The sequence below is a fragment of the Abrus precatorius genome, unplaced genomic scaffold (genome assembly GCF_003935025.1).
Source record: "Abrus precatorius isolate BTA unplaced genomic scaffold, Abrus_2018 Scaffold10, whole genome shotgun sequence".
NCBI lineage: Eukaryota > Viridiplantae > Streptophyta > Magnoliopsida > Fabales > Fabaceae > Abrus > Abrus precatorius.
In genome coordinates, this window is record NW_020874292.1 from 31,315,730 (window position 1) to 31,331,904 (window position 16,175).

Here is a 16,175-nt window from a genome sequence, read left to right on the forward strand (position 1 = left end):
GTTTGGTTGCAAATTTGTTCTTCTTAATACGGAGATACGGATGAAGACAACTGCAAATTTATGGTGTTAGGTGTAGGTTGGGAAGCGGTGGTGGTTGTTTTTGATATTGAGAAGAAAAGGATTCATCATCATTCATGTGAATGGTTCTATAGAAGTGTGTATGTGTAAGCATATTGATAAGTTCATCATGCATGGTGGCATGGCATGCATTAGTGGAGATGAGTTGGTATCAGCTGCGTATAGCTTGACAAAGCATATCAATGACTAATAAAAGAGACTGCAACTGTGTCAGTCAATAGCAATATTTGCCATTAAGGCATTGACTATTGTCATTGAAGGTAGATAAGATAAGCTGAATTAATGCTGAGAAAGTCAAACTGGGGGTTCAGGAAAAAGAGCATGGGAAATATAAGAAAAAGAAATGAGTTAATAAATGTCATAGAGATTATAGAAATCTTGTGATGTGAGTGTGCTATACAACAGAACTAATATAGTGACACAGAGAAGATAAAGATGAATACGTGAAGTTACGAAGATATTTGCTTAGAGAAGGATGATACAGTGGTTGGGTGAACCAACAGAAAGAAATAATATTATGTTTATATTACTTGACCAAAAATATTAATAACGTATTCTCAGGAGTATAATTTTTATTATTATTTAATTTTAAAAAATTCAAAGTATTTATTTTACAGATCAATTATTTTTTGAAATTTAATTAATTAAAAAATGTACGTGGATAATGGAATGTGTGCACAGTATACTACTCTGCATGATTTCTTATTGAACATGGAGGAGACCCCATTGAGAAAGCAGGCAGTTCAATTTCCCTATATAAAACTTGTTGGTTTGAGTTTAGGAATTTTGGAATTATGTACTTTCCATGCTTTGCAAAGTCAATGGAGTCCCCACAAAGAATTTGCCATATATCCCATGCTAGCCACGTAAATTGTTCGATTCCATTGCACATTTGGGTTTTGTACAATTCCTCAAGCAACGCGTATATATATATATATAGCCAAAAGATAAGACATGGTAGCAGATTAAAGAACTCTCTGCATGACTACAAAGGGAAGAACAATTTAATTTATGTTGCATATATATATATATAGTATTGTTTTCTTGTCAAGCTTATTGGTTTGATCTACCAAACCATGATGTCCTTTTGTGGCGTTTCGTCTTTCTGATTGATTGCATGCTGTTTGCTGTAAACCATGTTTAATTTGCTACTCCAAAGGTTCTCTGTATTTTCATTTTGCCCACTCAATAATGTTACTTTTGTCCTAATTAATGATCGAAAATTTTTTAAGCTAATTTTTTTGGACTCGTTCGGTTTGTTTGTGTCTATTCATATATAAAATTCTACCAGTGTTTTTAAGTAAAAAGTTTTGCTGTTTCTTCTTTATTATCTTCTTGATATTTTTTTATGTTTTTATTAAATAAATTTTTATTTCATTTAAATTAATAAAACAATTTATATTATATAAATTCACAATTGAAATTTTTTAACTTGGAATAAAATTCATCTTCAAAATTATAATTTTTAATATAATTTAATATATTAATAATATTAAATACTATATTTTAATTATTAAATACTATAATTTCTTATAACAGCCAATGCTATATGTTAGAAAAATTTGTTAATATTATATTCAAGAAATGTTACAGTATTCAATAATTAAATTAGTGACTTATTTTATAAGAAACAACAACTACTGTAGACTAATTTTTAAACGTATTAATTATTATATTTATTTTATATTTCTATTTATTTTGTAATTTTTGTTAATAAAATATAAGTAAATATATTCATTCATTTAATATATCTGTTATTATTTTGACCATTTATTATTAAAAAATTAAAATATATTATAAAATTTTGACACATTACTTCCTTTTTTAGTTTTAATAAATTAATTTTTTTATGCAAAAGAGTATCAGAATAGTATTAACGGATGAGTGATTTATGAATACAAATATCATAAAAATATAAAAAATAACAATTAATATATTTAAAAATAAATATTTTATTTTTTTATAATAATATTTTAACATGTATTCAAAATTACATACTAACAATCATTAAATAATAATTTTTTCTTAAAAATTATATCATTTATCAATTTACTAAATTATATCATCCATAAATATTGTCTATAGGATTGAGGAATAACTAACTTGAGTGAATCAAAGGATGTGTGCCACTCTAAATGACTATCCTATAACATCCTGTAAATGAATAACTACATATAAAAAAAATTCAATCAAAGATGATTATTAATTAGTAATACCTCGCTCAAGTTGAACTATGTATATCTAAAAGTCTCAGCTTGGTAACACACTGTGTCAATATTTTTTGGATGAAAGGCTTTAGTGAACATATCAGCCAAATGAGCAAAAGAAAGAACGAGAAGTAAATAAAAAAGGCCAGAGTTGATCATCTCTCGAATGACATGATAATCAATCTTCATATGTTTTGTGCGCTCATAAAATGTTGGATTATGAGCCAAGTAAATGACTGATTGATTGTCACAGAATACAGAAATTGGAGCTGTGGGAGGAGCTTGTACATCTATCAGTAAGTATTGCAGCCGTTGCAGTTCACAACTAAGAGCTGCAAAAGCTCTATATTCAGCCTCTGATGAAGAGCGAGAAACTGTGGTTGGTTTTTTAGGAAATCAGTGATGAACCAAGCAAAACACAATAGCTTGTGATGGACTTGCGAGTTTCTAAGCAACAACACCAATCAGAATAAGCAAAAGTAGATGAAATTATTGAGGAACTTTTACAAAATAAATCTCTTTAGCAGGAGAACTCTTGATATATCTAAGGACTCTCATGGCAGCTTGATGATGAGAAACCATAGGATTAGAGACAAATTGACTTAAATGTTGTGTAGCAAAAGTCAGATCTGGTCTGGTGATGATAAGATACATTAACTGGCCAACAAATCTGTGGTAAGCATGAGGATCAGATACATGTATATTCCTGAGCTAACTAATCGAGTAGAAGGCTCCATAGGAGTGGATGAAGGTTTGGCAGCAAGTATACCACTTTCATCCAACAATTCTAAGGCATATTTCCTTTGGTTAACCAGAATACCAGAAGAAAATCTTAAGATTTCAAGACGAAGGAAATAACGAAAAATGGCTAAGATCTTTAATACCGAATTGTGTATCCAAGTGTCCCTTAACAAATTGGATTTCATCAAAATCATTCCATGTAAGAACTATATCATCAACATATACTAGCAGGGCAGTAAAGGAAACACTTGCATGCTTGATGAAGAGTGAATGGTCAGCAGAAGATTAGTTGAAATCAAGGGCCAGTAAGGTTGTGATAAGCTTAGCATACCATTGCCTACTTGCTTGTTTTAACCCATACTATGACTTTTTGAGTCTACAAACTTTATTGGGATGAGAGGGGCCATGCCTGGAGGCAAAGTCATGTAGACTTCTTCATGTAAATTCTCATGAAAAAATGCATTATTAACATTCAATTGCTCAAGAAACTAATGTTTGGCAGCCGTTAAGGCAAGAATAACTCTCACTATAGTGAGCTTTGCTACAGGAGAAAATGTGTCATAGTAATCAACTCCTTTAAGTTGTGTGTAACCCTTGGCAACCAATCTAGCTTTATGCCTTTCTATGCTACCATTAGCATGATATTTAATTTTATAAACCCATTTGCAACCAATTGGGATTTTTCCAGGAGGAAGATCAACTATTTGTCAAGTATGATTTGGTTCAAGAGCTTTAATCTCAGATTTTCATGGCTTGTTTCCAACAATCCAATTTAGATGATTGAGAATATGTTTTAGGTTCAATCAAGGACGATACTGAACAACAAAATTTCTTATAATTTGATGAGCATTTATGGCAAGAAAGAAATGAATATAAAGAATAAGTCATTAAAGAGGAGATACATGAAGACAAATCACTGTTGCTGGCAGCAGATAGATAGCAATGATAATCTCTCAAGTAGGTTGGTTGTTGCCTTTTGTCTTGTAGGTTTTCTAATGGGCAATTGTGCAGCATGTGATGGAGCATGAGTTGCTGGTAATGTGTCATTGTTTGGAGTTAAAGTAGTTTCAGGTTTAGGGGTTTGTAATGCAGCAACAACATATATGGTAAATGGTAAAGAACCTTGACAGGTTGGTTTTGGTGTAAAGAAATTAGTCATGTTAGATGCTTCCTCCCTTTGAAAAGGAAAAGAAGTTTCATAAAAAATGACATTTATAGAGACAAAATTTTTTCTAGATTGAATGTCATACAACAACTAATCCTTAGTTCCTTCTTTGTATCCAATGAAAATTGTTTTTCTAGCTCTTGGGGAAAACTTATTTATACCTTGCTCCAAAGTAATGGGATAAGCTAAACAATCAAAAACCTTTAAGTGATTAAAATTTGGTGATTGTTCATAAAGAATTTCATAGGATCACTTATTTTGTAATAAAGGTGTAGGTAATTTATTAATGAGATGGACATAATGTATGACAGCAAATGACCAAAGAGATTTTGGTAAATTAGCCTGATACATCAAGGCTCTGGTGACATTTATGATGTGTTGATGCTTTTTTTCAGCCACCCCATTTTGTTAAGATGTTTCAACACAAGTAGTTTGACGAAAAATGCCTTTAGCAAGGTAAAATTCTATCATTAAAAATTCTGGTCCATTATTACTTCTGATTGTCTTAAGTTTTGCATCAAATTGTGTCTCTAAGTAACAAAATGTCTCTGGTTTCACTTTTATGTTTCATTAGTTTAATCCACGTGAACCGGAAAAATCATCAATGATGGTCAAGAAATATTTATAACCCATAATAGAAGTGGTGGAGTAAGGTCCCCAAATGTCAACATGTAAGAGATCAAAGTTTAGAAGACCTTGATATTACTTTTGTATGAAATCAATGCTTGGAACAACACTCCCTGGCTGGTTTTGAGAGTCTTTTTCTGAAATACAAGCTTCATTGGAGATAATAGCATTTGCATTCTTAGGTCTAGGCTTATAACCAGCGGGAAACCGTGCTTAAAATAACAAGTGTCTACTGTGTGATTGTTCCTTCCAGAGTAAGCGCACAATTTTGTGGAAGTCCCTTGGCCTCTTCCTGCTATACCATGACCCCTATCCCTTTCAAAATTGCCTCGACCTCTACCAACAGTATATTAATCTAAATTTGTTGCAAATGCTTTTGCATCAGAGGAGGACTCAATGACCCCGGTAGTAGATATTTGCCTTTTTTGTTGAACAACCAGAGAAAAAGCTTTGTTTACAAAAGGAAGGGAATCTAGAAGCATAATTTGAGACCTCACATGTGAGAATTGCTCATTTAATCCTTTTGAGAAAACAAATAACATAATGTTGATCCCTATACTTTTTATATGATTCACTTGCTCCACATGTGCAAGGTATCAAACACTTGCAAGAAATCACGGGTCTATAATTTTCAAACTCATCCCAAGTAAAATATTGACTCATAGTGGTTGCTCCTTGCTGCAAATGATAGATTTCTTCTTGAAAATCAGAAATTTTAAACATTTCCGCTTGTGAAAAACGATCACGAAGGTCCTTCCACACCTCCGATGCTTGGTCGATCCATAGAATTGATTGTAGCTCGAATCATCAATGGATCTATGAACCAAGATGCACCATAAACGGGGTCCGTTGATGACAGAGGAATCAAGCTGCCATCCACAAGCTTTAGCTTGTTCTTGGAGAGAAGGGTGAGCTTCAAAGCTCTTTCCCAAGCATGGTAGTTCATGCCGTTCAATTGCAAGGTGACTAACACTTGTGATGGTGTCTCGCTGGGGTGAAGATACAAAGGATTGGACGTATTGCTTTGGTAATCGCTATAGTTGGAGTTCTGGGTAGCCACCATTGTTAAAAGTAGAAAAAGAGAGAAGAGAAGATGAAAAAAGAAAAAGAACGAAATATTCGTATTGATAAACCACTTAGCTACTAGAACTCCCTTAGGAGCTTTGATACCATCTCAGAAGAATACTTCTCATTTATTCAATGAAAAATGAATTACAATAGTGTTGCTTTATACAAATATTCAGAATCACTCATAAAGATTGCCTATAGAATTGAGTAATAACTAACTTGAGTGAATCAAAGAATGTGTGCCAATTATACCACTAAATAACTATCCTATATCAACCTGTAAATGAATAATTAAATAAAAAGAAAAAAAACTTAATCAAAGATGATTATTAATTGATAATATTTATTAAACACTTGGTCAACGTAAACCGTTGCAGAAAAAATATACAGAATCAATTGAATGCATTAAACCATATTACACTCAAAGGATGATGATTAATCAATTATGCTCATTCCCCAGCCATGCCCATGACAAATAATGGGAGAAATATCGATTAAAGAAGAATCATGCTGGCTTCCAGGGTGAACAACAAATGAGAAAACAAGGGAACATGCTAACATGTCATCTATGTTATCTTTTGTGCGTCCCACGTTTGTCACATCCCAATAATATAATCACAATATCAAAGTCTTCCTCTCTCTATATATAAACTACTCATATATGTCTAATGCGCACACTATTTTGTTCTTCCCACGTTTGTCACATCCTATTAATATAATCACAATATCAAAATCTTCCTCTCTATATATAAACCAATCACACGTCTAATGTGCACACAAGGACATGTGACACAGAACAAAGTGTTTCACACTTACCTCATTAGTTGGAAGCCTTACCAATTTGGGGTGTCATTGAGGTTAATAACTAAGAGTGAACATGTCTAATTCTTTCCTCCCATTGCTTCTTCTTTTGGCTCTTTACATCGTTTCAGCCATAGCCCAACCTCATGAAAATTATGATGATACTGTCTTCACTCTCCAAGTCCCAACAATATATGAAACCAACTTGGACAATCTCCTATCTTTTGGTCACTACCGTGAAAGCTGTCCCCAATTCGAATCAATTCTACACAGCAAATTGATAGAATGGATTCAGAAGGACTACACTTTAGCAGCTAGTCTCCTGAGGTTGCACTTCCATGATTGCTCTGTCAGGGTACATAATTAGCCTTTATTGTATTAGATTTTTGTAGAATTAATTCTTAAAAAAATTGAATTTTTAAAAATTAATTATTGTTTGAAAATGATAGCTTAAAAGTTGGTTGATTTTATTATTTTTTTTAATGATCACCCTTTAACTATAGACATGTTCATATTTTGTAACTCACGTTATTTAGGAGTGTGATTATAATATTTCTTATCAAATTTGAATAATTCTTTCTTGAATTAACTTTTGAGAGTGAATTAAAAGTAGTCTAATTTTATTAATTCATGTCTTAGAATCAATCTTGTGAGCTAAAAAAAATTGAAAATTTTCAATTCTCCAAAAAAGAAAAGTTGCCAAACAATATGTATAACTTGGCACTATACTCAATTGGACTAATCTATTCATGCAGGGATGTGATGGCTCCATTCTGTTGAACCATGATGGAAGTGAGAGGACAGCACAGGCAAGCAAGACACTGAGAGGGTTCGAAGTGGTGGATGATATAAAGGCAGAACTTGAGAAACAATGCCCAAAGACAGTGTCTTGTGCTGACATTCTAACTGCTGCTGCAAGGGATGCCACGGTTGAGTTGGGTGGACCCTATTGGGCAGTTCCTTATGGTAGGAAAGATGGCAAGGTTTCCATTGCTAAGGAAGCTGAAATGGTGCCTATGGGCCATGAAAATATTACTTCCTTGATTGAGTTTTTCCAATCCAAGGGCATGAGTGTGCTTGACTTAGTTGTTCTCTCAGGTAAATAAATTTTTAAAAATATTAACATTAGTCTTTAGGCAGATTAATATACTTTCTTCATTAATAAAAATTTGTCAATCTTGAACTCTTTACACTAATTTTAAAGACTAATATTGATAAAATCTTAAATTAAATGAAGCATTTATAATTTAAACTTTATATAGTTTATTAGTAATATTACCCAACTTGCTTCAAAATGTTCCACTAATTGTTTGCAATATACATGCGTGTGTGATGATTGTGTTTAGGGGCTCATACTATTGGAAGGAGTTCATGTGGATCCATTCAATATAGGCTGTACAACTACCAAGGAACTGGCAAACCAGACCCAACTATAGATCCAAAGTATGTTAACTTCTTGCAAAGGAAGTGTAGATGGGCCTCAGAGTATGTGGACCTTGATGCTACAACACCGAAGACATTTGACCATGTGTACTACATAAATCTTAAGAAGAAAATGGGATTGTTATCTACTGATCAATTGTTATATGCTGATCCAAGGACTTCACCTCTTGTTTCTGCATTAAGTGCCACTCCCAATGTTTTTGAGCACCAATTTGCGGTGTCCATGGGAAAGCTTGGCATTGTTGAAGTTCTCACGGACCAGGATGAAGGAGAAATCAGGACCAACTGCAATTTTGTCAATGCTTATTGATTTACTCCATTTTTATCTTTTACTTTGTACTTGGAACATGTTACCTTCCAGTTTCTTCTTTCGTGCATCCTAATACTTTGACATTGTTAAATCAATTAATCTGCACTTTTGTTTATGTTTTCTTTTCCTTTTCATTTACATGCACCTCCATCTTTTTCACTTTATTTACCAACTTTTCTATTCAGACAAAATTTAAGTGCAGTTTCTTAGATATTTTTAGTCATATTTGTTAATTAAAAATACAGTTTTATCTTAATTAATTTATGATAATATTAAATGTAAATATTTTATTAGAAAATATAAATTTTTAATTTTAATTGAAAAACAAAATTAATTTTTTTTAAACTACCCCCAAATTTTACTTATTTATGTTTCTTTGTAAAGTTGTCATACAAATGGGATATAGTATAAAAATGTAGAGTAGGTTTCGGAGTTTATTGAATTTTCTTTAGAATTGCTAGTTTGGAATAAAATTTTAATTGAATTACTTAAAGTAAAAAAAATGATATTTTGAAAATTTTAAAGAATTATATAAAATAAATTTTAGCATGAGAGTTGTTTTAAAAACTTTCAAAATTGCGGTGATATCAAAACATTAGTCCTTCATTATTTTATCAGGAAAACTTAGATATGGCTTAAGTATTTTTATATTATTCTAAAAATAAAAATTATAATTTTACTTTAATAAAATGTCCACATTTGTTTTTTTTTTTTCATTTTTATTTGTGATAATCTCGTGACTTTTATTCCTTTGTGAATATAGGAGTAAGACAACTCAAGAATCTTGAGTTATGATAATTAATAAGCTACCAAGACGCTTTTTGGATAATTTGCACTTCGTTTTGCATGGCTGGTGATGATGCATTTCCCTCTTATCACTTGCTTGACCTCTTCTTCTGCACAACACTTAAATTGTATGGCCTTCCCCAAACATAGTTTCTCTCAACTAACGTATTATATAAAAGATGGTGCCGAGAAGGTGAAACGAAATCTTTAACTTTTCTTTTATCAGAAAATTATAGAAATTTATTGAATGTATACAAATTAAGTTCCTGCAATCTTAAAACCATGCAATAACACTTCACATGCATAAAGTTCCTCGTAGTCCAAACTTGATTAATTTCCAATTAGTAAATAATGGTGTGGTCGGCTTATTTTATCAGAAAAAAATTACTTTTTTAAAATTTATTTCGTAAAATTAATCTATTTCCAAACAAGCACTAAATCAAATAGTAAATAATATTGATCTTACTTCCAATGAGGTTTATAATTTTGCAGATTTTTAATTGTTTTTTCTTCCCTGTTTATTTCTTTATTATGTTTTGGGCCATTTACAAAGGTTTAATTTTGAGTGCTAGGGCTTAAAAGGATATTAGAGCAGTACTGTCTATTCATATTATTAGTTGACGCTGAAAACTTGATCACGTACCAATCATTCAACCTGAAGATATGTTTGTATCTAAGATTCTACTTGAAGTCATCATTATGTTTAGATACATAATTGCTGCTTTTCAGAATGGCCATCATATTTGTGCTCCTTTCTATCCGTCTATGAATCATACGTGTTTTCTGTTTCTTTCCACTGAACTTTTAGTTCATGGACAATTGCAAAAAAAATGAGTTTTATTATTAGCTAATTAATCCATCAAACAATCAAATATTATCCAAGTTATAGTTGATTTGGTAAATTTCCGTAGTGTTTACTTTTTTATACGTGTGACGTATTGAGAAGGTCAAGATTGAAAGGAATACAGTTTAATCTTTACTCTATAACTTAATAATATTGGATAATGTTTGCATCGTATGCTATTTTATATCATTTCCGATAAATATTTTTCATGAAAATAATCTTACTAGAGACATTGTGGTACTGATAAATGTAAACGTCCTTTTTCGTTTCAATTAAATCCATTTCTTTAGTGTTATTTGCAATTAGTCAATTAATTAACAAAATACTTGGGGTCTTTTTTATTTTTTTAAATGTTTAGTTTCTTAATTAAAAGGATTAGATGAGAAGGTGATTGCTGTCTCTGGTTGTAAAGGGCACCGAAGGTGGGCACATTGGTCCAATCAAATGGATACAAACGCTGAGGGAAACGACATAATGACTCAAAATTGCAATGGTTTTTATGTTTTTCGTGTAAGACGAGGCAGAGATAATGAAAGGAAAACTGGGGTTACAAAAATTGTTACCATCAACTCTCTGAAGCTTAGTTTTAAGTATTTAAAAATAAATATTTATTATACCTTTTAAAAAAAGCAGAAATGAGTTCCATAATTTTGCTTGAAAACGGTATTGGGTCTTGGTATCCAAATCAGTGTGATATCCAATGGTCGAAACAAAAATAAGGGTCAATATCATTAATCCTCAATTTCTCAAAATATTATAATCATTTTCTCTGCAACTCTCATGGTACTAATTGTCTCATTCTTTCAAAAATCAAGCAAACAATTACAGGCTGATTCTTTCTCTCTGTATATATAAATATCATATCCAGTGTCTCTTTCCTTTTGTTTTATAGTACCTTCTAGTTTGTTTATCACATGAAACTGCCGACAAGGATGTATTTTGGGGTTACTAGCCTACCCTTACCCTCCTTCCTTAATTTCTTTCAGAGGATTATATATGTAAATTTAATTTTTTTAATAATAATTATAATTTTAATTGATTAAAAATATGTGTGAAACTTTGTCTCTTTTAATCTTTTTTATATATAAATATTTTATGAAATCATTGCTGCCAAGAGGCAAAAAAATATTGAATAGCATATTCTAATTTTCATACACATATTAATTAATAATCATAAATAATTAACAACAGTGTTCATACTATTAAGAGGACTAATGCACCAATATGAAAAAAAGGTATCAACTCTATTGAATTTAGAGGAAAACCAAACCACATAAACCAACTTTAATCATATCCATCAGATACATAAAATCAAACCACGCATTTTTGTTAAAGATAATAGTAATATTGCGAAACAAGCACGGATATGGAGTATATTATTGGGGTCATCTTTGCTTTATTTGTCTAAATGAGCAGTATTTTATTTTTGGAAACTCTATTGGTAGTTGCCTTTGATCACGATTTCAAATTTTGGCCTAAAGCTGCCAATATTACAAAAATTTAATCATAACAAGTTGTATTTTGAATTTGTAGGATGAAATATATTTTTGGGTGATTCTAACATCCTCTCTTCTTTTGTAAAAAGTAAGATAAAAATAACTTTTGAAAAAGTTATTAAATATTGTAAATAGTTGATTTTAATCAAATGATTAAAATTGTATTATAGGAAACTGGTTATTTAAGTTAGATTTATAAAAAAAAATATATTAGTAATTCATATTCTTATTTTTTCTCAATTCGTAACGATTACTAGTGAAATTCTATACTCTTTATATTCGTTGATACATAATTTGTTGGACAATACTCAATACAGTTACCACAAAATATACAGATTCTGAAATCAGTAATATAATTATCTCTTTCTTTCTTATTCTTCTTCTTTCATTCTGATCTTGTAAAGGATTTCTAAATGGCTGAACATTTATCTAGAAAAATATAACACTAAAAAATTTGGAAAATATTAAAATTTTAGAATCTTATTTATGTTCTTCATTCATCATCTTCTTCCTTTTTTTCCTCTCTTACTCTCATCTTATTAGCACTATTAAAAAATTCATAAATGATAGAATTTTAACACAGAAAAATTTAAACTAATAAAATGACATCTTTCTTCCACTTTCTATGGATATCAAGTCGCTATTATGTTTATTAACATAATGGAACAATGAAGAAGCAAACAATCAAAGCATATACCCACTTTCGTATATAACGTTAAAAACAATGACATTTAAATTTTTTTTTATTTTTTACATCAATTCTCTCTAGAGAACCTATGTAGAAGTAGCTATGCAAAAAATAAAATAAAAAATCCTACATTTGTTCTTTATAGAGAACCAATATAAAAAGTTGTGTTTTTTTTTTTTTAAATTACGACATCAGTTTTATGAGAGAATCGATGTTAATGTAATTGCGTAAAAAATAACTTTTTACATCGATTTTCTCCATAGAACTCATGTAAAAAATTAGAAAGTTATGTTTTCTTTAAATAAAATATATGTTTTACATCAGTTTTACAAGAACTGATATTAAAATAGCTACGTAAAAAAATAAATTTCTACATTAATTCGCTTCAATGTAGAAAGTTATATTTTATAACAAAAGAAGACATTCTACATCAGTTTTCTGAGAAAACTAATGTAAAAAGTTGCATTTCTTTTAAAAAAATTTGTTTATATTTTTTATTTTTGCTTTTTTCGACCACATTTCATCTTCTTCTTGACTTTTAAGATTCAACTTAGAAAATTTGGATATATATGGGTCATATATATGTACATCGAGTTTATTGAAAATTAGATGTTGAAAGTGACGTATGGGAAGAAATAAATTTGAACATAGATTACTTATAGAGCCAATGTAGAAAATGATGAGTTATATTTAAAAAAAAACATCAATTCTATATGTGGTGGATGTCTAAATCAATTTTGATAGTTAATGTATGTCTAAATCGATTTTGATAGTTAATGTAAATAGTGTTGGGTATTTATTTAAAATATTTTGAATGTGAAGTAGAATGACCTCGCTGGGTGGAAAGTACAAAACAAGCATTGTAGGAAGTGATTATCTTACTTGTGAAGTTTTGATTTGTTCGGTTAAACAATTAAAAGAGGGTTGACTTTGTCTCTGTTGAATATTTTTCATTATGTTTTCTCAAATTTTTCACCAACCACGTCTCATGTTCTTCCAGCCATGTCTCATTAGAACCCAGATTGATAAGGTGGTGCATGTAATTCAGAGAAAATTATAAAGGAAGTCACAGATAAGAAATATCATCTTAGTTAATTTTATCCAACAAATTTTAAAGTTTAAATAAAAAAAAAATCTGAGAATGAAGGAGGTTGAAAGAAAATGAGAGAGATGAAAAATAGAGAAGTTGTCGTAGAGATGAAGAAGAAAAAGATAAATGTGAAGTGACAATTTACTTATTTACCCTTCATTAATATTTTATTACCCAATTTAATTTTTAATTTTTTCACCAATTAATCTTAGTCATTCATTTTATATCTACAAATATCAACAGTTAAAATTAAAAATTATTATATTTACTTTTTACAAATAAAGAGATAACGTTAGAATCACCCTATATTCTCAGAATTCCTTGTCTAGCAAGATAACTTTCACTAAACCCTAGCATCTCACCTTAAAAGTGTATAATGAAACTTAGTGGGTCCTCAAGCCAAACGCTAATATCACTAGTTTTTCAGCAAAATTGGTCAACCTATTAGCCACCTTATTACAAAGATATGGGAAACACTGCAATCAGATCTCGAAATTAGCCACGATGCAGGTCTTTGGAAGGACTTCAATATAGGATAAATCATCCCTAAGATCTTCGATGCTAGTACTTAGACTTCTCAACTGTTACTCTTTTAAGTCCTAATTCCCAGAATAACAATAATATACTTTTATAATATTTTTAGTTATTTTCCATTTTATTTTTTTATCGTATCATTAGTTATCACATCTTTCGATTTTTCTTCTTCTTTTTTTCTTTTTATGTTTGTCTTTTTTGTATCTCTACAGCAAAAAATGAACTGTACAGAGATTATTATTCATATTAATAAATCTTTATGTGTTTCCACGAAACTTATGCATTTTCAATTAAGAATTTTCAAGCTAAAACAACTGTCTATTATGAAATAAGGCAAGATATTCATGTTTATTTTGGTTTTCTCCAGACTTGAGTTTTACACGTGATTAACCTTTTAGAAGACTAATAGAATGAGTGAATTTGTTTTTGGGGTTCAATAAAACAATTATAAAACTCTAATTGTTGCTAAAGAAATGCAAGTAATTAGCTATCATGAATACTTGAAAGCAAAATACCTATTTTTTTGTAAAAAGAATTTAAAAGTTTTTAAAATATAACTTACTAAAATACTATATATATATATATATATATATATATATATATATATATATGATCAGCAAGTCTCATAAATCAATGCCTTTATCCGTTAAAAGAGAGGCAAGGCGCTGAGACATAAGTTTGCCTTCACTTTTGGTTTTAAGGGATCTCATAACTTTTATTAATTCGTTACTTTAATTTGTTACCAAAGACTCAAACCAAATGCTTTGTAAGTATCGTTATAGCAATGTTTGTCAAACCAAAAAGATAACAAAAGAAATGTTTGCCTGCTTTGACAAAAGCAACCAAAGTGCTTTGACAGCTTTCCTTTTACTCACTGTTTTCTTTATTATGTTATTTCGGTTTCCTTTCATCTTATCCCCTTATCCCTATTCTAGTTTTATTTTCTTTTTCTATTTCTACGTTTGCTTCTGATTGGGAGAAAATGGAATATTGTCTTGTAAATCAAATTTTCTTTCCATAACATGTTCTTTAGAATCCAAGTTGCATTCTTGTTCGTAAAATTAAAATATCAATTGATTTAAATTAAAACATCTTTTAAATATAATTAAGATCTATTCTTACTTTAAAGAAGTCAAATCATGTACTCATATTAACAAAAACTAGACTAAATATTCTTGTAACTTTTTGAGTGGGATGGAGCAGGAGCCAAATACTACTCCATTAGGAAGGGGATTACAGGGAGTGATTAGGTTGGTGACATTAAATTGACCAAGCTATGCTAAAATAGCCCCTTGACTTGGGTGTCAGGATTGTTTCTTTGCAAAAACAGCACCACATTTTCTTGGATCATTACTCACCGTGATCCTTCATTTACTGATTTTGTGACGATCAAGTAGTTTGGACCATAACCTAAATCAAAATATTATTCACTATTTGACACAAAATAATTCCTTTAACTAGTGTTACATGAATGACTTGTGGCTAATCAAGTGTCAGATGTCCATCTTTTAGTGTGGTCAGTATTTTTATATAGTTACTTAGGATTTGTTTGGATAAGTTCCTCATGTTATAATTAGTAGTATTAAATTAAGTGTGAACTTACAATTATTTAGACATAAATTCAAACACATATTGATTAAGTACTTATTTAATAAATTCTTCTCCTTATGACATAAATTATAATATAAACATAATTGGAATAAATTTTTTAAAAAATTATTTTGATAAACTATATACTAAACAACTTATTAAAATAACTGTCCTTCAAGTAGGAAAGAACATGAGTGTTAATATACATTATTATTATTATTATTATTATTATTATGAACAATTCATTATCGTTGTATTGTATTGTTAAAGGTTATTCTTTTCACTCTTACGTTAAAAGTGCCAACTCATTAAACACACCTACAAAAATAATATTAAATAAGATTACTTTTTTATGTGAAAAATAAAAGAACTAATAATCTCAACTATTGAATCTTGCTGTAAATGATTAAAATTTTAAATATATATATATATATATATATATATATAATATTTTTAAAAAGTTATGTATAACTTTTAAAATGAATAATATAACTTTAAAGTTAAATTAATTTGTTAGTCCTATGTTTTCTTTAATAAAGAGAAAATTAATTTAACTTAATTTGAATTATCAATATACTATTCTCATTCTCACTTTATATACAACGTTGACAACATGCATCCCTTCGATCACGTTTCTTCGTTCCTTAATCTCCAATATATACCAAAGAAGTGATACACATAATACATACCTTTCAAAAGTGTAATAC

General features: G+C 29.8%; 1 protein-coding gene across 1 annotated transcript; it reads left to right on the forward strand.

Annotated features, from left to right (window-relative positions):
• The first annotated feature begins 6,763 nt into the window (after window positions 1–6,763).
• On the forward strand, window positions 6,764–8,440 carry LOC113853138 (peroxidase 7-like). Its single transcript, XM_027483610.1, has 3 exons — window positions 6,764–7,042; window positions 7,443–7,785; window positions 8,034–8,440. Exons 1-3 carry the CDS (start codon window positions 6,764–6,766, stop codon window positions 8,438–8,440), a joined length of 1,029 nt encoding a protein of 342 aa, XP_027339411.1.
• Window positions 8,441–16,175: the final 7,735 nt, after the last annotated feature.